This window comes from Carettochelys insculpta, chromosome 12, assembly GCF_033958435.1.
Source record: "Carettochelys insculpta isolate YL-2023 chromosome 12, ASM3395843v1, whole genome shotgun sequence".
Classification (NCBI taxonomy): Eukaryota; Metazoa; Chordata; order Testudines; family Carettochelyidae; genus Carettochelys; species Carettochelys insculpta.
Window position 1 is genome coordinate 4,748,764 of NC_134148.1, and position 24,256 is coordinate 4,773,019.

Sequence of the window (24,256 nt, forward strand, 5' to 3'; positions counted from 1 at the left end):
CGCCCCCGGAGCCGAGTCCCCTTTGCCGGGCTGCGGAGGCAGTTTCCAGCCCCCCCCCGCCCCCGGGCCAGGAGGCGCAGTTTCAAGTCCCCCCCGCCGCTGAGGCGGGAACGGGGATCCGAGGCGGGAGGGGCGACGTGGCCGAACCACCCCCACCCCGGCGAGCAGCAGCGATCGCCCCCCGACCGCCTGACTTCAAAATGGCCGCCCGCCCCCGCGCCCCTCCGCCAGGCCCCGCCCCCTTGCGGCGCCCCCCCTGTGTCACGTGGCGGGGGTGGTTTGTCCGCCCGGCCACGCCGTAGCCGCTGCCCCTCCCCTCGCCCTCGGTCTCGGCGCGTGGTGGCCTCAGCGCGCGGCCGGCGAGAGGAAGGCTCGCGCCCCTCTGTGTCCCGTCCCGCGCCCCAGCTCGCGCCGTTATGTTGGGAGCCGCCCTGCTCCTGCGCCGCTGCGCCGCCGCCGGCCTCCGCGGCCTGGCCCGGCCGGCCCTGCCCCCGCCGCCGCCGGCCGCCGCCTCAGGTGAGTGACCGAGCGGGCGACCCGTTCCCCCCGGGCGGCCCGGCGCCGGCGCCGGTGCCGGTCCCGGGGCGCTGGCGGCCGCCGCGCTGGTCCCCCCCTCACGCGCTCCCCGCGGCGCGGCCCCGGCCCCTCCGCGGCCCCGGCTGGGCGGCGGGAGCGAGCGCGGGACGCCCCGTTCGGGGGGCGCCTAGCGGGAGGCTTCCGGGGGGGGCCGGGCCGGGCCGGCGGCGCCGTGTCCTTGCGGTGACCTGAGGTGTCACTCGAGGGCTGGCTGCACCTGCGGCCTAGTGCGCGCGCCCGCCGGAGCCCTCGCGCCGCTGGGCGGGGAGCACGCGCCCCACGACCCCGACCCCGACCCGCTCCTCGCCCTCCGGTCCGGCCTCCCGTGGCGCCGAGGGTCCCGCGTGCCGGAGCGGGAGCCGCGCGCGCCCGGCGCATCCGTGGCCGCCGCGGGAAGGTGACATTGAGCCGGCGGAAGGGGAGGGGGAGGCGGCTCTCGCCGGGCGCCCGTGCCGGCGTCCCCCGAGGCAGAGGGGCGGCAGCGGCCCCGATCCGCGCCACGGGGGCCCGGGTCTCCCTAGGGAAGGGGGATCTGGCGGCGGACCGGCGGGGTCCTGCCTAGCCGGCCTGTCTGGCAATGCGGCTTCCTCCCTGACTCGCTTCCTCTTTCGCGCTTGTCTCCGCTGCGCTCGCCCTCCAGCGTGTCTGCAGTGACTCTGGCTTGAAGGTAGTTGGCACCACTGACAGCCACGCTGCGGGCCTTTTTCTACCAAAGCTGAGCTGCCCGCGGCATGGAAATCTTCAGCTCGCCTTGTGCTTCCCTGCAGTCTGCCGCTTAATCTCACCTGCCTTGCAACCCCAGGGGAAACGCACCTCGAGTGCCAGATCGAGTGGTTAATGGCTTCTAATCTTCGGATTAGTAGCCCAGTGACTCAAACGTAATTTTCAAAAAATATACTGCTTGCAAACTCAAACCTGCCTCTGCCGCAGGCCTTTGCCTTTTCACAAAGAAAAGGAAGGTGAGCTGAGGAAGTTGGTGTTATTGCTGTTTTATAGTCTGAACTGGTTTCCTAGAGACAGCTAGGCTCCCAAGTGGCATAATTAAGGTGACCAAAGTGCCTATGTAGACAGTGCTAAGTCAGAGGCGGGATTCTTCTGTTTGCCGGGGAGCTGGATTATCTGCACCTACAAGAGAATCCTTGTGTGATGAGTAAAGCTTGAGATTTAGCTGTGGCACTGTAGCATGTAAAATTCAAACAAGCCCCTGGTTCCCCGGCTGGTACATCTCTTTTGTCCCCTCATCTTTCTTATCCTCTTGATTTCCTTCCACAAAGATGTTTGATGCCTGCTGTCCTACCCAGTGAACTAATTACATGGGATTTTACATCCATAATTTCCACTTCATGTGCGTGACTGAGTGGGCTCCGGCCCACAAAAGTTTGTTCGTGTAAATTTTAGGCCACATCTACACTAGACATTAAAATTGATTGTAGATATGTCAGTTGCATAACTAGAATCAACTTACTTGCCTGCCCACAACATATTGAGTACACAGAGGTTGACTGACAACCCCAATAGTTCAACTTTGCATGTCCCTACTAGGCTCGTGAAATCAAATCCATTAGATCGACCTTGAGCGCGTTGATCTGTGTAGTGAAGACATACCCTTAGCCTCTAAAGTGCTACAGGGCTCAATATATAATTTTGTCAAGTGCCTCAGTAAATTGTCAGGACTCTAGCACAGAGCCCTTTCTTTTCATGTGTGAAATGCCTAGTATGTTTGTGTGGCATAAAATATCCTGGTTTGTCTTTGCACGTCTTCACTCAAATTTGTCTCTTTATGTTAACCTCTTTAAATGGTTTTTACAAATATACCTGTGTTTTCTCTTTCCCCTGCACACTTCTCACCTTGTTCTACTTCCACCTCTTTTTGCTGCTGCTGTTGTTGCCATGCAGCAAATAGAGGTGATAAGTGTGTTAGACAGTCAGGGCTAACAGTGAATCTGAGGCTGTCCCCTTCCAAATGTTGGCACTTCTTCATTTTAGTGTTTATATTGTAATCCAGCTGGATCCAAGCATACTATAAATGTCTGTCTGAAAGGAAGGTGATAAGTATTACCCACTTTTACCTCTGAGGGAACATATGTATTCTGTAAACATGCAGTTATTAAATCTAAAACCAGCAAACATATTTAAATAGCACTTCTTAAAATATATAAAATCTTTCAAAATTTTCAGTAATTGCAATTCAAAATGCAGGCAAAAAGAATCCAAAAGTGAAACTGACTTGATTTCTATCATAGGTTGTAATACCTCAGTCCTCACCGTAAAACTTGAGCAACTTCCAGTAATGCCTTAAGCAATATGGCTGTTTATTGTATCTGTTGTTACCTTTCCCTTAACGAAGTGTGTGCAGTAGATTTTAATATGCTGGGGTTTTTTGTAATGTGTTGCTGTGTGTCAGAGAAAGCAAAGTTTAAAAAAAAATGGCTTCTGCTTATAGTAGCAGGTGGTGAAGATTATGATGTGTGTGTTCCTCTGATCTTGGGTTGATCACTGAGAGAACTCTTCTGTACTTCCATTCTCCAATCTGGGATTGGAGGAGGAGAAATTAAAAAAAAAAAAACACCCACAAAACACTCTCAAATATAGTAAGGAATATTGTTTGAAATATGGTAAGGTTGACAACCCCTTTTTAATTTAAGGAGCTGCCGTTAAACGGGAATGCTATGTTTAAAGCATAGAAAGTCAAGAATATGCAGACGGAAGGTCTGGTGTAGGTAAACCAGTGGCTTGGTTATTGCAAAATTGTTGCTCTACCTTTCTCTTCTCCCAGAGCCCTGGAGTATTTGGATCCTCAGAAGGCGAAGGGTTGTCAGTCATAGTTAAATTAAATGAGTTTCAATTGACTTCCAGTTAGCTACAATTCAGTGGTATACTTAAGGATGCTCCTTGTCCATTTTGTCAGGAAGGCCATGTAATTGTGCAGAGAGCATTATCTTTAAGAGAACTCTCCTTGGTTTCTAAGTGAATTTATAATCTCTGTGCTGTGATCTGTTACGTTTTGGGGAGAATTGAATAGATTGTAAAGGCTTTGTTCAAACGGTATGCTGCATCAATATCTGGCAAGAATCTGTGGGACTAGGGTCATTTTGTTAAGGCAGGGCTTGGCAACCTGAGGCTCCGCAGCTGCATGCAGCTCTTTGAAGGGTTACTTGCGAGCTCCTAGAGCTGCCACTGTTGACTCCATGTGCGGATCTGGAGGCTGCCGCCACCGTTGCTTAAACAAAAAATTAAATTCAGTTGTGCGCCATTGAACGAACTGAATTTAGTTTGGTGTTTTCAGTGGCAGCAGCTGGGGCTGCTGAGCTATTGGCCACAGCAAGTCAGGGAGTCTGGAAGGGAAAGCCGGCTGGGCAGGCAGCTGCCCCATGTGGGTGGAAGTCTAAGCCCGTGGGAAAGCTGCGGGGGCAGGTGGCCGAGCCTGTCTCTGCTGGAGGCGTGCAGCTGCGCTGAGAAGGAGGTGGCGGTGGCGACGGCCAGTGTGGAGAGGCTGTGGCAGAACTATGGCTGAGGAGAGTTAAGCCCAGGGGGTCGGGGGTGTGGGTTGGAGCTCCAAGGGGTTAAGCCTGGGGACTGGGGGAGGATTTGGAGTTGTAGTGGGTAAAGCCTAGAAATAGGGGTAACAGCTGTCTAACTGGTACAAGTCATTGTGTGTGCACTGTTGTTAAAATAGGGCTGATATAGCACGCTTTGACGTTATTTATTAAGGATTGTCTTGTATTAAAGGATTGATTTTGTAACAAGACATGAGAAGTCATTCTTCTACTCTACGCTGCACTGGTTAGGCCCCAACTGGAGTATTGTGTCCAGTTCTGGGCACCACATTTCGAGAAGGATGTGGAGAAATTGGAAAGAGTCCAGGAAAGAGCAACCAGAATGATCAAAGGTCTAGAGAACATGACTTAGGAGGAAAGGCTGACAGAATTGGGCTTGTTTAGTTTGGAAAAAAGAAGATTGAGAGGGGACAGGATAGCAGTTTACAGGTATTTACAAGAGTGTCATGAGGAGGAGGGAGAAAACTTGTTCTTAAACTGCAGCAAGGGAGGTTTAGGTTGGACATTAGGAAAAAGTTCCTAACTGTCAGGGTGGTCAAACAGTGGAATAAATTGCCTGGGGAGGTTGTGGAATCTCCATCTTTGGAGATATTTAAGAGCAGGTTAGATACTCATCTATCAGGGATGGTCTAGACAGTACTTGGTCCTGCCATGAGGGCAGGGGACTGGACTCGATGACCTTTCCAGGTCCCTTCCAGTCCTAGCATTCTATGAACTGAATTAGGATAAAATGGCTCTTATGATTTTGGTTGCAGGCCCCTGTGTTAAGGAATATCTTTAGTCTGACTCATCATTGGAGAGAGTGTAGGAGAACACTCCTTTTGTATTTTGGATTTTTTTTTTTAAGATTGTCTTATGTCACATTGTATTTTAGGAAATTATTTCACACGTAAAGATAAATTGAATTTCCTAATGTTGCTTCAAACTAGACAGGGAAAAAGCTAATCGGGATGAATAGTGGTCTGAAACAACCTTTGAATGTGTATATAGTGTTGTGAATGCAGATGATGCTTTACAAAACGTAGAATAAGACATGTCCTCTCCCCAGGCATCTTAATATAACTTGGGTGAGTGTGAAACAAATGTGTTGCATCCAACTTAGAAAGGAATGAGTCAACTTTTTAGTTTCCCCTCCTGGACTCTTGTTTTTAGGATTGGCTAGCTTGGCAATTAGCGCCAGGCTCCTGAGTGCGATTACTTTTTCAGCTGTACCAGTCATAGTGTGAAGTTGCTCAGTCCTAGTCATCTCCATCTTCTGTGGTTGGGACAGCTGGGGAAGCACTTGCTCTTGAGGGCACAGACCTGAGGGCATGTCTCTGCTTCCGGGCAGGTCGACCCAGTCAGGGTCCATCTTCCAGAGCTCAATTTTGCCCGCCTGGTAAAGATAGCAGTCAATCCCTGTATTCCAGGCGGTTGTGTGGAGTAAGGGAGATGGACGGGAGTCTTTCTCCCATCGACCTTGCTTAGGGCAGTCAAGTGAGTCCCTTTCCAATAATTGATTCCAACTACATGATTGCCATAGGTAGAATTTTGTATTTGAAATAGACGTATTGCCCTGGTATAGACGAGGCCTGACTCTTGGGCAGCAGCGTCCCATAGCTAGCTGCTATGGCTACGTGTTCGGCCCTTGTTTAGCGCTAAGAAAGCGCCATGTGATGAAGAACGCCATGAAGAGAGGAAACTAAATTACAGCCGTGCTAACAGAAGTCGTCTTAGAATCCAGCCCACTTTTATTACGTTGAAACGAATAGTTTACACTCCAGTTTCAATGTAAATTTAGTGCTAGATGACAATCTCAGGGACTGAAGTTCGCTGCTGACTCACTAGCAGTGCTGCATCTATTTATTGTAAGTTATCCCACAAGCCTCCGCTAATCTGTTCTTGGGATAAGAGTAGTTCTGTCTCCAGACAGTGACCCCCAGAAACAGTAAAGGTGGTGTTTGGGGGACTGAACACTTGTAAACAAAGGCACTGCGCAAATGCCACCAAGTCATCTTACACAGACCACTGAAGAGTCATGAACTGAAAGCGAGTTTTTGTCCTCTCTGGAACCTCGTGACCCCAACTTGTGTATCCTGCTACACCTCCCACTGAGTCATCCAACTGTCTTGTTTGTTACTGTTAGAAATAGTATTGAGACATTAGGGAAAATAATCCTCTCTTAGATTACAAAACCAACTATTTAGCAATTGTAGGGCTTAAATGGGAAAGTCATTCCAGAATAAAGCAGGGTGTGTAGACTTAAAGCCCCTTATCTATTTTGCAATAGCTCCCTGCAGGTCTCTCCTTCTGAATTGTCTACACAGGGAGCTGTTGTGAAATAGATATTGTGGTCGATTTCCACAAGCCCGAAGGTGACAAGGGTTGGGTTCATTTTGTCCTCTCCAACTTTCATTTGGCTAATAAATTGGGACACTGTTACATTATAAACATCCTTGTGAAGTCAGAGATGATTCTCACAGTTTTGTCAACTTGAATACTGTAAATAGAGCTTCCTTAACTCTAATGCTTGTTTTTGGCTGGCTTGCTCTGCAGAAAAGGAACAATTACTGCAGTAGCCTTTCTATTTCTATTGTTTTTATTGGAGTCTGTTGGACAATTAACAATTTGAAGGTGATCACTTTTATAGAGCATCAACTTGTGCTTTTTTGAGCACTAACTGATTTAGAATCCAGTCTGTAAGCATTTTGTAGATTTGCTCTTTCATCTTACCACAGAGCACATCACGGGGGTTTAATGTATTGAACTAGTGACTCAGAACTGTACTTGCTGCATCCTGACTAAAGCTGTGTCTACACAGCAAAGAGAAACCCAAGGCTCTCCTGTGCCATCTGGTTTGGGGTTCAGGGCTGTTCCAACAACCCTTAAAGTCTACATAACTGTGACACAAGTCAAGCTCGTGTCAGATAGCATGGACTAGCTGTGGGTGTCTAGAACAAAATTTCCTCCATTTTTTCCTCTAACATCCTTTCTTATTCTTTCCTCACGCAGCTGTGTTACATGCTCGTTGCTACTCTCATGGGACACAAGAGTCAGATGAAGAATTTGATGCTCGCTGGGTGACATACTTCAACAAACCAGACATTGATGCCTGGGAGCTAAGGAAAGGTATGTCACCTGGGAAGGAAGGAACGTCTGGTACTGAAGTAATTATGGTTACAGTAATACGGGGAAGCCAAAACTTCTTTGAAATGTTAGGGCCATTGAACATTACAGCTAGGTAAGGAAATAAAAGTGCATGCAATAGCAGGGAAGATGTGCTGCAGCAGGGAAGAAAGAAATTCTAAAATTCATTTCTGTATACTAAACTGCAGTGTGTGTGTGAGTGTGAGAGAGAGAAGCTACTACTTACTGTCTAATCTGGCATCTGTGAAGGAGCAGAAAGAACCCAGGAACTAAGAGTAGGCTGATGGGATGTTGCATTTTCTTAGAGGTGTTGACATCTGAAATTAGGGAGTGATCCAAGTGCAGTCAATGTGACTTACAAACCATTCGAAGCAAAACAGTATCGGCACTTTAAAGATCCTCAGTAATGAGGGAGACCTGGAGCTCACTTTTTATGGTGTGTACAAACTGACTAATAAAGATCTGACCCTGAAAAGTTCATTACCTAATAAATTGCTAGTTTTTGAAGTGCTACACGACTGCTTACTTTATTTTGTAAAGATAATGCTGGTACAGAAAGGTCTTGCTTGCTTGTTTCTTCACAGCAGATCCACGCGATGGAGGAGGAGGGTTACTGTGCAGTCCAAGTGCAATAACTGCTTGGATTTTGATGTATTAACTAAGCTTTGTATTTGAATTTTGAAGAATCCAGCTAAACTTGAGTATTTTTTTTTTTCTGCAGCTGATAATTACTTCCTTGAGTAAGAACTGATTTCTTGGAGAAAGCGAGTTCCGCAGTTGCTTAATGAGTATGAATAAGGACACAAATGGAATAACTTCTGGAGGTTGACGACACTAAGTGTGGATGTCACTTACTATATAATAGCCCTTCTAGTGGACTTGAGCCACTGGTCTGAGCCAGAAGTTTTTATGTCAACTGTTAAGGAAACCTAAAACTGTCCTATAAACGTGTGCCCCCTAAACATGTAGAGAGTTGACTTGTAAGAGCAAGAGGCAAAGACTCTCACTTTTAGTTTTCCAGTTAAAAAGGAAGGTGGTGGAAGAGAGGTATGGGTAAAACTTTTCCTTTGCGTTTGTAGGAGTGTAACTGAGGGGGTGTGGTTTAAATGTAGTGGTTCTGTAACTGAAAGCAGGATGGCGTGTCAAGATACATAGTCTGGTTCTTCATAGAAGCCTGGATGGGACTGGTGCCCAGTGGCTTAGTGAAACCCACCTTTTTTAAGTTTTCACAGATAATTAGGTCACACAATCAGCATCAGACAACAAAGGCAATAAAAGAATAAAGAGTAAAGAGACTGATTATTGAGTGTTACGGTGATAAGAAATATCATGGAGTTAGGATGGAAGTGGATGAATGGGGAACCAGGCTGAACCTTGATAGACTTTCTCTTCCTACTGGTTCCACTTCTGACCTCCTTCCCTTTTTGCCACTGAAGTAAGTGTTCTCAAGTTGTCATTGTTGTCCTCTCCTTCTGACAGGCATAAACACGCTGGTTGGCTATGATCTGGTGCCAGAACCAAAAATTATCGATGCTGCTTTGAGAGCATGCAGACGGTTAAATGATTTTGCCACTGCAGTCCGCATCCTAGAAGTCGTAAAGGTCAGTGTAGTCATGACGTGAGGTATGTTGAAAATTCTGCTGCTTGTGCCTTCACGTGACTGAAAAGGTTTTAAAGTCAAGATGAGTCTCCTAGCGTCTCATGTTGCATTTTCACCCAGCTAAGCAGAGGGAACCCCCCCACCCCTCAGCTTCCTGATCTAACTGGAACTAGTTGTTTGTCCAAGGTTGCATGATCAAAATCAGTTTTAAATTGCTGCTGTTCAAGTGTCAATGGAAAATCCCCACCATATGAGATGACCACAGGTATAAATGCCCTGGATGCTGCTGGCTGTCTGTCCTTCCTTCCTTCCCCTCTGTTGACCATCTTCATTAGAGTAGAATTAAACAAAGAAGTGAGCATCTGTGACTCCACAGTATAATACAGGAAAAGGAACACGCCCTCTCTTTCACCTGGGGGAATCTTGTGCTTATAGAGCTGACTTTCAGAAGTGTCAGTACTGGACATTACCTGTAAGGGAAACCTCACTGATCACCAAATCATGTGAAACACTTATACAATGAATCTAAACCTGCTGGCTGTGAAAAATCAAACACCTCTGAACACTTCTGGCATTGTATTGGGAATTCAACAAAGATGATTGTGTGCTAAACTTGGTCTCTCTTCTCCATATCCTGCCTTTCTTGCTCTCCTTCCTCTATGCCAGAATGACTGGCCACTGAGATGGTTCTTGAAAATGTTTGCTTTGGGGAAATGTAAGGTATGAGATTAGCTTTTAAATCTCCTCCCAAAACTTTTCCTAAAACCCTGTTTGAAAGGCTTTTGTTGGGGACAAGGGTGACTTTCCTTAATCCCTGGAGATGAAACTAAAATTTCGTTTTTTCTAAATGGACCCTTTCTTTGGACTTGTTAGATGTTAGTGTCTCTTCCTCTTTTGCCAAAGCAATCAATAAGCAGTCTTCAAACTGCCCTACAGAACATCTGGAGGGATGTGGAGAGCCGGCTGTTCACACAGCATGGTTTTTCTTTGTTTTCAGCTCCTGTGTTTCATTACAGGTAGTCAGGGTGGAGGGGTGTTGATTTTTCTGAAGCACTTCGCTTTGACCTCATTTTGCTTACACTGAAATTACTGGGAGTTCTGTGCTGCTCAAAATCCCACCCCACCAATTCTTGTTCCATGTAAACAACGGCTGCGTTTTGCTATTAGGCAATGAAGTGGCCTGTGTGATAGTGAATGGGGGAGGGTAGTCCACATAACTGGAGATGGGTTGGAAGAAGTCCACTTCATGAAGACTTGGAAAAACCCTGCAAGTGAGCTGCTAGCCTGAGATTACCTCTTTTTGTGCTTCACTCTCGCCAGATAAGCACAGGCTGTAGTTAGCAGGCTTAAGAGTAGATGTTCTATGATGTACTGTTCTTAAGCAGTGCTAAGGAGGTTTTTAAGTCCTGGCTTGGCAAGGTCGTGGCTGGGATGGCTTAGTGGGGGTCGATCCTGCCTGAAGCAGGGGGCTGGACTGTGACCTCCTGAGGTCCCTTCCAGCTCCTGATTCTAAGCGTTACCCTTCCATCTTACTGAGGGCAAATTATTATCACTAGTAATAAGTGGGTCAAACTGCAGCTCCTGTTGTGAGTACACACTTCTCAGTTGCAGGCAGGCATAGTCTGGCATAAGTGCAACCTTGATTTTGCTAGGCCACCTCTTTACTATTTGAATTAATTTCCTTCTCTTCTGATTAGGACAAGGCAGGCCCTCACAAGGAAATCTACCCTTACGTTATCCAGGAACTTAGACCAACTTTGAATGAACTGGGAATCTCCACTCCAGAGGAACTGGGTCTGGACAAAGCATAAATGTAATTGGTAAGGGGGACCATATCTTCCTAAAACTTGAGATGGGGCTACACAGCCTAGAGCACCGGTTAAGTCTAATTGTCTTCCCGGGCTGTAAGGAATCCCTAAGGAGGTGCTGTTGGAATGCAGGTTTCATGCTAAGACTTGAGGCTTGTGCTGCCTGGCAGTAGAAAACAATTTGATGCTGTGTGTGGGAAGGCAATGCTCAGTAAAGAGTTCACGTTCTCTTAGCTGTAGCTACAGAATGAGGGTGTCTGCAGTCCAGTTCCTAATTATGTGTTCTTTGAAAAGAAACCAGAGGAGCTGTGGGTGAGAGACTGGTGTAGTGAACTAATCTGAGCATGGTTTAGTAAATGGCAGGAGGCTTTTGGAACAGATGTCAGGGTTACAATGACATTTCAGGTCCTGAAATATTTGTATCCAAGTCTCTAATGCAGTCTAAAAATGAAAGGTGGTTGAGGGAGAGGTTTTTAAATCCAAGGGTTCTAGACTAGCTTCCTAAATAGAAGACTTGAGGCAGCACCAGTAAAAATAAGAGGGCTTATGAAATGCATTTGTCTAATATAAAAAGAAGACATAGGATACTTGGAAAGAAACATTCTTCATACGTTGACAATTTGGCTGACTTAGCTGGAGTACTGGTAAAACCTGTTCATGTGAACTGAAATTTTTCTATTCCTTTTGAAAACCTACAACAAAATACTCTAACTAGGCTTTCACATGTATTTCTGTAGCCTGGGAGAAGACTATTAGCATTCTAGATGTTTGACATAATTGCTAGTCTTCAGAGAACCCTCATTTCCTATCAGAGTTGCAGCTTTGTCTTGGAAATAAGCTGTTCCCGTATTTGCTCGGAAGTGCATAAAACTTTTGCTTCCCAGCAATCTTTGCAAGAAGCAGTTTCCCTCTGTGTGGAAGGATCATCATCCCATCAGAAACAGCTCTCTTCGCTTCTAAGGTATCAGTCTGTTTGTACTGAAGATAGAACAGAATGCTAGTGCATCCTTATGCTGGGAAGTGGTTTCATTGCTGGCAACATCCATCAGCAATGTTGAAGCTGCTAATGCAGTAGGGATAAATCTTCCACAAAGTATGATCTTGCGCCACCCAGTTCTGCAAATAGCATTTCCTCCTTCAACTGTTTAAAAAGCACAGCACTGACCTGTGGGTTAACTTAAAACATAGTTGACTGGTCAGTTTTATAGTGTAGTTAGGGATTTAAGTGTCCTGTAGTTAAAACTCCTATTTGCTACAGTAGCTTCCAGTGCAGTGCTTGTAGGATGAGGGTCTAACTGCTAAGGCTTGAATTCTGGGTGGAGGAGTGTTCAGAGCTTTTAAGGTGATGGATCTGTTATTAGGGTTCACATTGAAAACTGGTAACTGTCCTCAAATTCAGATAGAACTTTAAAATGGGATTCAGATCCCCATTCAAGTAATAAGTTGGCCATCGCCTAAAATTAGCTAATGCTTTTGTTGCTACATCACTGACTGACAGCTTCGTAACAAGAGGCCATCAGCTGGCCAGTGGCTGTCCATCACAATAACAAATTTAGCCACTGAATGTAGATACTGATTAAAATGTAGACCAGAATAAAGCATAACGGATGCATGTGAGTTTGTTAGAAATAGGCTTCTCCCTTGGAAAACAGGGGATCACATAGAAGATGATGGGGTTTAAGGTTAGATGTTCATAACCTGAAAGCATCTCAAGCTTCGCATTTTCACCCATTTTTAACAACTTCGGCAAAGTGGTCCATTCAACGGCGTATAAAAGCTGAGGTCTCTAATATTCTCTGCACCACAGGCAAAATGGTAATGCTGGGTTACTGTGATGGTACTGCTTTTCTGGGCCTGAGGAGTAGATGTGTAATTTGAGTGATGGGAAGAACCACCTTATGGGTGAAACTACCTGGGACCACCTAAAATGGTGTGGAAATATTGACCTGCGTAAAGTAATCCATTTTGATTAATCCCTTCTCTGTTTTCTTCCAGATGGGCTGCACGTGCATTTTGTTAATGCTCTCTGATTGTACACAGTCACCTGGAGACAGAGGTTAAAATATTACATTATTTGAACTAACTTCTTTCTTTATTGAGTCCCAATGTCTGTAATGTGAAGTTGGACCTAATAAAGAAGAAACGGGTTTGAACTGAACTTGCTCCTTGTTGCCTCTGTGGTGATTTTGGAGAAGAAATCTAGAAAGTGAAATTTCCCAAGAGCAAAGTGAGTAGCTAAAATACACTCTGGATGAAGCCAACTTGCTATTAACTGTGTAACCCACTCCTGAATCTATCCAGCAACAGTCTGGGGTTCCAAGACCAGCTGCAGAATTCCTATATGGGATGGTCTATCCACAACCTCTGGAGTTTACTAGAATACCAAGGATTAAAAGCATTGTGCCGGTTCATTTTAGATGAATTCAGCGAGGCCTTGGAGATTTTTGCTTGGCTTCACTGTACCTCAGAATGGGATGAAATTTAAGCAGTCAGTTGTGTGACAACTAGTGACCTAAATCAGTTGTATGACCTGTGCTTACACACTGAGGCTTGAACTTGAGTAACTAAGGGCTGCTTTGCTCCCATAAGGAACATACATGGCATTATGTTCTTGGGGACATCTGTTTTAGCCTGCTGAGATTTGTTAATCTAAAGTGCTAATTGTGAGCTCTTTGTGGCAGGAATCCACATTAGTGTTTCCCGGGTGATCTACAAAGTAGAGGTCCTAATCAGGACTTTGAGGTGATATGAGTGTCACTTGTCTATTTGCCCCCTCTAGTGATTTTTTTTTTTTTTTCCTTTCCCCCTCCCTCCCTCCCCACCTTCCATAACACAGGGAAGTCTGTAACTGTTCCCTGATGACTTCCCCAGCTGCTCTGCCAGGCATGGGATCTTTCACAGGGCCTGAGCAATGGCATGTGCATCTTGAATATGAGATGGAGTACAGTTCAAACAGCAGTGTGCAATTGGGGGGGGTGGGGAAGGGCATGCATACGTTGTCAAGCTGTTCACTGGGGAATTCGGGGCACCTGCGTCTGTCATGATCACTACCTCAGTCATGTTCTCTCTGCCACTGCACTTCCACACAAGGAAGAGAGTAATTAGCCAACAGCAGCTCTCGGGCATTCCTATCAAAAAGACTGATAAGGTCTGATATTAACTATTCTTGCTGTACCAGTTTCCCTTGTGTGTGTTTGTTGCTGGGTCCTTAGAATGAGCCACACCAATTCAAACAGTTTTTCTTTACTAGTGCTGAGGTAATAACACTGCCTTCAGGCATGTAGGAGAGAAGAGCAGTGGTCACAGCTGAGTGGGTACTTCCTCTTTATTAGCACGTCCGCACATCTATAGAAGAGACCTGAACAAGTAACCTGGAGAGGTTAATTTGCCCTTTCATAAATTTGTCTTTTTTGACCTCAGGCTTTTGCAGCTTAAAGACAATGAACAAGACTAGGCTAACCAAAATGTTCAAAGCATTTCATGGACCCTTGGACTATTGGAACAAATCAATTTAGTCTTTGCTGGAAGACTCGCATCCAGAGGGAAGTCTTCATGGGGGAATGAACCCAACTTGTTAAAATATGACAGATTTGATCAGCTGTTTGTTTTGAACTTTTCTGCTGCTGACTCCCTCGCTGTTTCAAAAAAAGTGGGGTGTGTGGATAGGAGGCACTGTCTTGGTCATTGTTTAAAAACAAGACACAGGAGGACACTGACCACTTCTTCATCTGGAAATCTGTAACTGCAGTAGTAGAGATCTAAAGAAGAACCAGGGTTTCACCACCCACCCCGATGCTTGGATGCTGTTAGATGCGCTGATGGAGAACTAGCCCCTTCTCCCAAACTCAACAAGCAAGGCACCTGTGTCCCTCTAGCGCTTTGGAAATGAGCCCTTACACCACTGCTAAGAGGTTTAACTTCTCAAACCAATCCCATGCCTGCTAATAAATTCATGTTAGTGCCACGATCTGGTTAGAATTTTCAAACAAAACACCTAGATGTCTCAAAGGCAGCTTCTCTGCCCTGGGTGTTAAGATCTTCCCATTAGACTCTGACAATGGCTCATATCCACCTGTCTGATCTGACTTGTTTTTTCCTCTTTTGATACCTACTGTTGACACTGGGCCATTTCCACCTTACTGAATAGACCTTGTCAGCTCTGGCCCTCCCTTCTTCTGGGACCCCATTCTTTAAATACCCCTCTGAACCCTGCCCCCCCACTCATGCATCTGATGAAGTAGGTTTTTGCCCACAAAAGCTTATGCTCCAAGATATGTTAGTCTGTAAGGTGCCACAAGACTTCTTGTTCTCAAAGCTACAGACGAACACAGCTACCTCTCTGATACTAGATGTCTGAGGTACCTTGCCTTTCATTGTAGCTGTTCTTTGTATGCTGTTTAGGCCATAAGAAGCATAACACACAAGTTAACAATGGTCACATGGGTCTTTGGAAGTCCACCACCGTGTTTTCAAAGTATCTGTGTGAATAAGCCTTGCCCAATGAATCCAGGGCGCTCATTGGAGGAGCGGGGTGGCTGCCTTCTGTGAATGGCAAACTTAACCTCCCACTAGGGCCTGGAAAAGGAATGGGATTGCTAGAGGAAGATAATGAAAATTAATCCTTCCTGGGCACTTGTATTTCTTGCTGGTATCTCTTTCTGTTCTCACTACTGATCTCCAAATTGACAACTCCCGCTTTTCGGAAGCTTTCGTGGGGAGTGAGGGAAATAAGCTTGATGACATAAGTTTCCCACTACTAGCCACGTTTCAACTCCTGCAAATTATTACAAACCATCAGTTCTGAGGTGGTTCACCCATGAAAGTTGGTTTAGAGTAAAACTTGCCACTTTTGGCTCCGTCATCAGCCAGCAAGAGCCTAAAGCTGTCGAATTCTGTACACCTCTCTGGTGGTAGCTGATATGAGATGATCCACAATGAGCCTTAAATTCCGATGACATATTCTTAAGGCACCAAACCACATTCTGTTTTGTCTTATTTCTGTTGTGACTCCTGAAGCGTGTTTAACCAAGGATGGGTGAGCATATTTACTGCTGACACCTTGAGTGGGTCTAAGGTAGCTTTGCTGGGTTCTTGGATTCACTGTTCCAGTGGCGTGCCACTGCAGGGCCAGGCCTGTCCGAATCAGTCGCATGGGAAGCCTTTGAAATGGGTAGACCGTGCGGCCTGCGAGCCAGATCAGGCCCACCAAAATGCCGGGTGCAGCCTGCTACTTCTGTTCCCTGTAAGCTGGGCGCTTGGGGAGATTCATGCGCCACCCAGTCGATTAGCAGAGCTCCCACCGGCAGCGGCATGTCTGTGGGTGGCGCGCATCTGCACATGGTCAGTGCATGTACCCTTTTTTTCACCCAGGGCTGGGAGAAATTGGAGGGAACGCTGCCTTCCACCGTTGTCCCATGGCCCAGAGGGAGCCTCGGGCAGGCTCCAGGTTATCCACACGCCACTCGAAGCAGCTGGCTGGGCAGGCCGTGCCCTCTGCACCCTGCAAGCACCTGCTTCGCGTGCTGCTCTCGCCTGCAGGGCTCTGCTTATGGCACACGCAGCACACAGTCCCCCCCGCACCCCCCGTCACCGCGGGGCTGGTGGTGTGCAGAGCACAGGGCCCCTGCTGCCAGCTGCTTTGAGCAGGTGTGGGAAAGTAAGGAGCCTGCCTGAGGGTCCCACTGGGCTCCTTCTCAGGAGCTGCTAGCTAAGCACCTCCTGGTCAGAACCTACACCTGGCACCTCCTCCTGTCTTCCCCCTGACCCTCTGCTCCCCCTCCCAGGTCAACATCTAACCCTTCTGCAGCTGCATCCCCTCATGGATCCTCCAGGTCACAGCTGAAATCCTGCACCCCCACCCAAGGTCACAGTCCACTCCCAGACCCCACACCCCTTCTCCAGGTCAGAATCCCCTCCTGCGCCCATATCTCTGGACTCTGCAGCCCAGGCTCCTACCCAAACTACCTTCTGCGCCCAACCTCCATCCCAGCCCTGCACCACCTCCATTAATGGAAGAGCAACTCTGAGCCACCTTCCAAGTTCTTGGAGTGACCGCCTCGGCAAAAGTGATTGCCCACCCTGATTTCAGGAAAAACAATCCTCTGGACTGTGACTAACACCTTATTAATGACAAGATCATCTCATTGGGTTAAGAAAAAGGACTTCATTGCCCAGGCAAATGAGATGTACTATCTTCTGTGCCAGTACCGGTCCTGATTACTCATCCTATGGAGATGAGTCACGTTATGGAGGCTCCTGCAGCTGAGTGGGAGGAAAGCAGGAAATTTTTCTTTCTATTGAAAAGCTGTTGGAGGCTTGTAAGGGGTTTGCTTTGCAGCTGACATACCTGAAATGCAGGGCACTGACTGGAAGTGTGTTGTGTTGTGGTTTTGTGAGAGTAATGAAAAGTCGGGTATTGGACGATGTGAACATCCCCGCATTTTTGACGCTGGAAACGTGTCCCTGTGTGTCCGAGCTGTAAATTGGGGGTCTGGCCTAGGTGGGAACAGTAGTGAGAGAGCCCTTTCTGGGGCGAAAGGTAGTTTGGAGAGGGTTAGAAGCACCCTTCTTGGGGCATTTCAGTGCAGCTAGGCATTTGCCTCAAGTGCGCAAGATGCAGCAGTGGGTGGCGGCTTGTCTCCTGTGGAGCTGTTGTGATCCTTTCTCTGAGACTAGCTCCCCAGGGCGTCCCTGTGTACCTGCAGCCCTCCCCCCATTCCTTCTTACTGCCTGTGCCAGTGAGGTGAGCCTCCAAGTTAGTGGTGTTCTTCACCATTGTTGGACGATGCCCTTTCCCCAGTGTTGAGACGGGATGCCTCTCCTCTGCTTCCTGAGAGTCCTAAAGCCAGAACTCTGGATCCCTCTCATCAGCAGTAGTGCAAAAGAGGTACATTTGGCAGTGAACTGATCAGCAGCAGCTGGGCCAGCATCCATATCACATGCTGCCCTGGTCATACTGTGAACTAATCTTGCATGTCCTGCAGCAGATCCCTTTCCCGTATGTGCAGGATGAGAACACCATGATCTCTGGTGGCATTGCTACCCATGGTACTTGACACCAGTGCCCAGGAGGTGGGAGCAGTAGAAGAACAGCAGCACCCCTAATCTATACCAATTAGCTATCATCTGATGAGACATTCACATCAGCAGTTGACCAGAGTCTTTTAGAATCTTTCAGATTTTCATAGAGAAATATCAGGATGGAAACAATGGTGCTATGAGAAAGTCATGACCTCGGTACATCTGGCCTCGCCAGATTGTGCAGAAGTGGGTCTTGCTCACAAAAGCTTTGTTAGTCGGTAAGGTGCTACAGGGCTGCTTGTTTTTGGGACTCGTGGATGTATCAAGGACCAGTTGGGGCTGTCACTTGGACCACCTGCAAATTCAAGGAATTTGGTCCCTGGATGACATGGAGTTACACAGGAACATCATGGAGCTCAAAGCCATCCGACGGCTGTGAATGGTGTTCCCGCTTGTCCCCCAGAACTCAGGGCAAATCTTCACAGACAACGGGACATCCTTGCTCTGCCTGTCCCAAGCAAGGGGATATCCCTTCTCACCCCATGCTTGCAGATCTTTACGTTCTGGGCATGGTGCTGTCAGAATGAGGTAAACCTGATGGCCTTTTAGCTCCTGATAGTTAGCAACAGCCTTAAAGACTTCCTGATCAAGCAAGCTGGGATCAATCACAAATACTTCTTGCACAAGTTCTTCACAGGATCAGTATGTCATTGTTTGCGATTCTGTGTTCGTGTACGTCTTTGCACAGAGACGGTGCTTAAGTGATTGAACTTTTCCTTCAGAAGAGAGCTAAGTCCAGGGTTACTACTAGATGTCTTTCTGCTGCAGTGGTGCACAAAACTGCTTATGCCTTTTCATTGACTCCCAGGATGATCTCGAAGATAAAAGATGGGAAGCCACAATCGTTCTCATAGCTTCCTGCTGGCTGAGCTGATTTTGGCTGGAAGACCTGCAATGTATAATATTTCAGCCTTTAATCTCCCAGCACCATGGCCTGATGCTGAAACCAGACCAGAATGATAGCACCTCCTGGCGTGACTGCTGGGTGATTAAGTACCATGGACATCTCTTGGAAGAACAAATGCATTTAGATGGAAATAGTTATTGATGCAGGCAGCCCAGTGTGGTTGGGACTCAGATGTACATAAGAATGGCTATACTGAGTCAGACCAGAGGTCTGTCCAGCCCACTATCCTGTCTGCCAACAGGGGCCAGTGCCAGAGGCAGTGACTGAACAGGTAACGATCAAGCGATCTCTCTCCTGCCATCCATCTCCAGCCTCTGACAAACTGAGTCCAGGGACACCATTCCTACCCCCTCCTGGCTAATAGCCATTAATGGACCTAACTTCCGTGAATTTATTTAGCTCTTTTTGAAACCCTGTTACGGTCCTAGCTTTCACAGCTGCCTCTGGCAAGGAGTTCCCCAGGTTGACTGTGCACTGTTTGAAGAATGTCTCTTTGTTTTATACCTGCTGCCCATTAATTTCATTTGGTGTCCCCTAGATTTTATATTATGGGAATGAGTCAATTTTTCCTTGTTCACTTTCTCTATACCACTCATGATTTTATGTACTACTTTCATATCCCCGCTTCCTTCTCCTCTCTTCCAAGCTGAAAAGTCCTAGTATCTTGAATCTCTGTTCATATGGACCCTAACCATTTTAGTTACCTTTTCTAATGCTAATATATTTATCTTGAGATGAGGTAACTACATCTATATGCAGTATTCAAGATGTGGGCGTACTGTGGTTTAAGATATTCTCCGTTTTATTCTCTATCCTTTTTGTAATGATTCCTAACATCCTGTTTGCTTTTTTGACTGCCGTTGCACGCTGCATGGATATTTTCTGATAACTATCCACAATGACTCCAAGATCACCTCTTCCCTGATTAGTTGTAGCTAAATTAGCCCCTACCACACTGCATGTATAGCTGGGGTTATATTTTCCAATGTGCATTACTTTACATTTATCCACATTAAATTTCATTTCCCATTTTGTTGCCCAGTCACTGAATTTTGTGAGATTCCTTTGAAGTTCTTCACAGTCTGTTTTGGTCTTAACTTTCTTGGGCAGTTGAATATTGTATGCAAATTTGGTACCTCACAGTTTACCCCTTTCTCCAGATCATTTAGAGTAGGTTGAATAGGATTGGTCCTAGGACTGACCCTTGAGGAACGCCAATAGTTACCCATCTCCATTCTGAAAATTTGCTGTTTATACCTACCGTTTGTTTCCCACCTTTTAACCAATTCTGAATCCATTAAAGGATCTTTCCTCTTATCCCAGGGCAATTTACATAAGAGCCTTTGGTGACAGACCTTCTCAAAAGGGCTGAGCTCGTACCAACTTTAGAGTTACAGGTCTGTAATTGCTGGGATCACCTAGTGCCCTTTTGTAAATATCTTCCAGTTGTTGGTATAGAAGCTGATTTAAAGTATAGGTTGCAAATCTCAGTTAAGAGTTCCACAACTTCACATTTGGGCTCTTTTCCAAGGACTTGTTCCTGTTAAGTTTACCAACGAGTTTCAAAGTCTCCTCTGACGCCTCAGTTCCTTGGATTTGTCACCTACAAAAGACAGCTCGGCTGTGAGAATCTCTCTAACATCCTCAGCCGTGAAGACTGGAGCAAAGAATTCATTTAGTTTCTCTGCAGTGACTTTGATCATCTTTGAGCACTTTGATCCAGCACTGGTCATGAAACTGAAGAGTAGCAATAACTTAGTATGTGGTGCTTCTCCCTCATTCGGTAACCTTGGGGCCTGGCCAGTCCCGAATGAGGGAATCTCCCAGACAAAGAGGTCTCCAGCTCCCCAGCCTGCTGCCTGCTCTATGCCCTGCTGGCTCCCCTGCCTCCATCCACCTTACCTCTGGCCCTGTGGGCACCGGCCCTACTGCACTCCCCTCCTAACAGCCTCCTGTCCTGGGGCTCTCTGATCTAGTAACATCTGTGGTCCTGCTGGACCAGGGAATCCTGATTTGGAAGGTGCAACTTGTACACTTACAACTAGCTGGCCTTTCACTTAGGTCCACCCTGCCGCAACCTCAGCTTGCCCTCTGCTTGTTCAGTTGTGTTTGTCATCTCTTATCCCCGGTTTTGAAGTTTTTCAAAGGGCTATTACAGAGCTGCCTGGGCCCTGCTGAGGCTCTGGGAGCATCTGTTCAAACCTTTGCCTGAATGTCCCAAACCCTACCTGACTCTGCAAGGCTCCCTCTGCCAGGTCACAAGCACCATCCTCCACCTGCTCCAGAGGAGCCTCCATAGGGGAAGTCTCAGCAGCGATGCACATAAACTTAACGACAAGCACTGTGATTTGGTCAAATGCCAAATCGCTGCTAAACAAATGCTTCTGGAACTCCTCCTTTCTGTCATCCTGAGGGGATATTGCTTGCTAGCTGCCTGCACTAGGATCCATACTGACATGCAGAGAACAGTTATTTACCCCCTGGTAACTGGTTCAGTAGGGACAGTGTGGCTCCCAAGACCTGCTCCCAGTCTTGGAGCTCTCAAGAACTTAGGGAAGGGTTGTGGCCAGTTCACTCTTCTGCCACAAGGGGGCACAGGACATGCATGGATCTGACAAGCACCCTGGCTGGCCAGTGGCAAAAGCAGTTGCTCGGCTCTTGATGTTCACACTTCCCCATTAGCTACTGATAATTGGCCACATCCTCCCTGACTGACCTGACCTCGTCAACTCTGGCCCTCCCCATCTTTAAACCCTCCTGTGGAACACCCCACACACCCACTCACGCATCTGTCAAAGCGGGTCTTTGCTCACGAGAATTTATGTTCCAAAATATGGTAGTCTATAAGGTGCTACAGGACTTCTTGTTGATTCAAAGAGTCGCTATGAAAAAAATCCTTTATTTCCTTTTCCACCAAAGGTTGCACAAAAGCAAGGGGGAGTGAGGTGGAGAGAGATTAGGCCTGTTTTTATGATTTGGGTAGTGAGCAGTCTGAAAATCAGAAAAAATGGGCCCAAGGCCCCGCAAAACAGCTGTTTTTGTTTTTAGTCTCAGGTTTTGAGAGACACCCTAGCACAAGCTTCCTGACTCATCTTGCAGTGAGATAAAGAATTAAGATTTGTTTCAGTCACTCTCATGCAAGATGCAATTTATGTTCTTGGAAAGCATTTGTTGCAAAGGATGTTAAAAGAAACCCAGTAATATACAAACAGGTCCTATCCTAGTATCAGAGAAGTGGCCATGTTAGTCTGTACTCCAACAAAACAAAGCAGCAGAAAGGTAGCACTTTAAAGACTAACAAACTTACATATTTGGTGATGCGCTTTGGTGGGATGGCCCCACTTGATCTGGAGAAATGGGTCTGTCCCACAAAAGCTCATCAAACAAATCATGTTGTTAGTCTTTAAAATACTACCTTTCTGCTGCTTTGTTTTGTTGAGGTCCCACCCTAGACTTTGTCTCAGGCTCTTTTAGATGTACAAGGGCTTGTATGCAGCTCCAATTTGCTTCTCTTCAATTTAACAACCCTCTTTCAAAACACCAGGCCCCAGCCTTGCTCCGAGAGGATTAAAACTGTCTGCATTGTAGACTATCTGTCTGAGTAGGTTCATTTGTAATGTATTATTGCTGGCTCTGAAGTTACGGGAACGTGTGAGTTCTGTCACCCTGCTTGCTGCTGTGTCACCTAACCATCCAAAGATGGATCATCTGGACATTCAGTGGCACATTTTTTTTTTTAACTTCTTTTGAGAAATGGAGCTGGGGCTAGTTGAATAAAATCCCGCCCCTTCAGCTGTCAAACAGATTCAGTTCAGTCTGCTTATGGCAGTTTGCACAGGAAAAGAAATGTGAAAATGTGTGTGTTACCCTTTCCTTCTATTACTGCAGAAACGTAATGACTACTAGCATGGGGTGAAGGATGAGGGAGACCCCTTCTGGTCATGATCAGCATTGTAGGCTATAAACCTCTCATACTCTGAAGTGGGTCTGACCCACAAAAACCTCATTACCTAATAAATAAAATGCTCAGTCTTTAAGGTGCTACAGGACTGCTTGCTTTGTTTTGTGAAGGTCCGGACTAAGACGGCTCCCCCTCCTGAGCCTCTCACAATCCTGTTTAACCAGGTTTCCCAGGGAAGACAAAAGGGGTGCCACGATCCCTTTACATCTTTATCCAGCCTCTTTAGCCTATCCTGTCTCTTCAGATGCATCTCAGTTTTTATGATCTGTTCATGCCTTCAAGCCGCTGTTGCTTCCTTCGGTAGCTACATCTTAATTGTGAATATTTATGTCGTGCAGCTATCCAATGTAGCAGTAACCTATCACACTCAGGCCAGGCCTACGCTAGACCTTAAAGTTGACTGTAGATATGCAATTCTAGCTGGGGCAATGGCGTCGCTGGAATCCACCTATCTACAATTGACTTACCTGGACATCCTCACAGAGGGAGGCTGACAGGAGAAACTCCTGTAGACTTCCCTTAATCCTTGCAATATTGACTGTCAACCCCCGGCAGTTCAGTTCTGCATGTCCCTATTAGCCCCATGAACTCAAATGCTGGAAGATTGATCCTGCCCAGGGGGATCTTCTGGGTAGTGCAGACATACCCTCGGTCTTCTGCATCTGTTGCATTCCCTGTGACATCTCCAGAAGGTTCATAGCTGATTTTTCCCTTGTTCCTTGTACTGAGGGCCTGGTGTTATGTTTTCTATGCTATTCTGCGCTTTCGCTAGGCTTTCTGCAGCTCTGCTTGGCTCTAGTCTGTCAACTATTGCCTCTGATTCCCCACCTTTCTGGGGATGTGGGCAGCAGGTCCTTCCCCCCCTTCCTTGGGACAGAGGGTTTTCTAATTCAGGATTCCTTCTATGCTAAGTAGCAGAGAGGTAGCCGAGTGAGTCTGTATCTTCACACACACAAGTCCTGTGGCACCTTACAGACATTTTGGAGCATAAGCTTTTGTGGGCAAAGACCCGCTTCTGTTGCTTCTACGCTGATGCCCAGGGCAGAATGACTATAATTCTTCCTGCCCTGTCTTAAGGCCTGCGTGTTCGCAGGGAAGCCCTGGCATGAGGGGGGAGGAGGCTGAGGAGTGTCTCCAGGCCTGGGGTCATGTCCCCCGTAGACACGGGTGGGGCAGGGGGATGGGGATGGGGATGGGGATCTGCCCCCACTCCGGGATCTGCTCTTTTGTGCTGCTTTAGGGTGTATGCAGAGGATGCAGGTTGCTCATATCAATTCAAGGCCCAGCTGCCCCCCCCCCCAGGCACTTGGATAAGGGGGAAGGGGAGGGGTAGCCACTCTGAGCCAAGGGGCTGCAGCCCCCTGTGACCCCTGCCGCCTGCCCCAGCAGCGCCGCCGCCTGCGCTGGGTGCCCCTTGCAGCGCCTACGGGCCGGGGGCTGGGAGGAGCCGGCCAGTGCCTGCAGCGCCACCTGCTGGCGCGCGGAGGAAGCGCACCATAGAGACAGCGCCTCCGGCAGGATAGAAGGTCGTTCTCGCAGTCTCTCCCTCCCCTTCCCCCCCGGTGGGCGGAGGGGTTACACGAAGGTGGCTTCTATTTCCGGGTGAAAGAGCCGCTTCATCTGGGATTGGCTGGTTTATCC

The 24,256-nt window shown here is 47.2% G+C and overlaps 1 protein-coding gene across 1 annotated transcript; it reads left to right on the plus strand.

The window, feature by feature from the left end:
- The first annotated feature begins 306 nt into the window (after positions 1–306).
- COX5A (cytochrome c oxidase subunit 5A) lies at positions 307–12,825 on the plus strand. The gene is made up of 5 exons (XM_075006668.1): positions 307–516; positions 7,125–7,241; positions 8,739–8,860; positions 10,557–10,679; positions 12,663–12,825. The coding sequence occupies exons 1-4, from the start codon at positions 417–419 to the stop codon at positions 10,668–10,670; spliced, it is 453 nt and encodes a 150-aa protein (XP_074862769.1). The 5' UTR covers positions 307–416; the 3' UTR covers positions 10,671–10,679; positions 12,663–12,825.
- Positions 12,826–24,256: the final 11,431 nt, after the last annotated feature.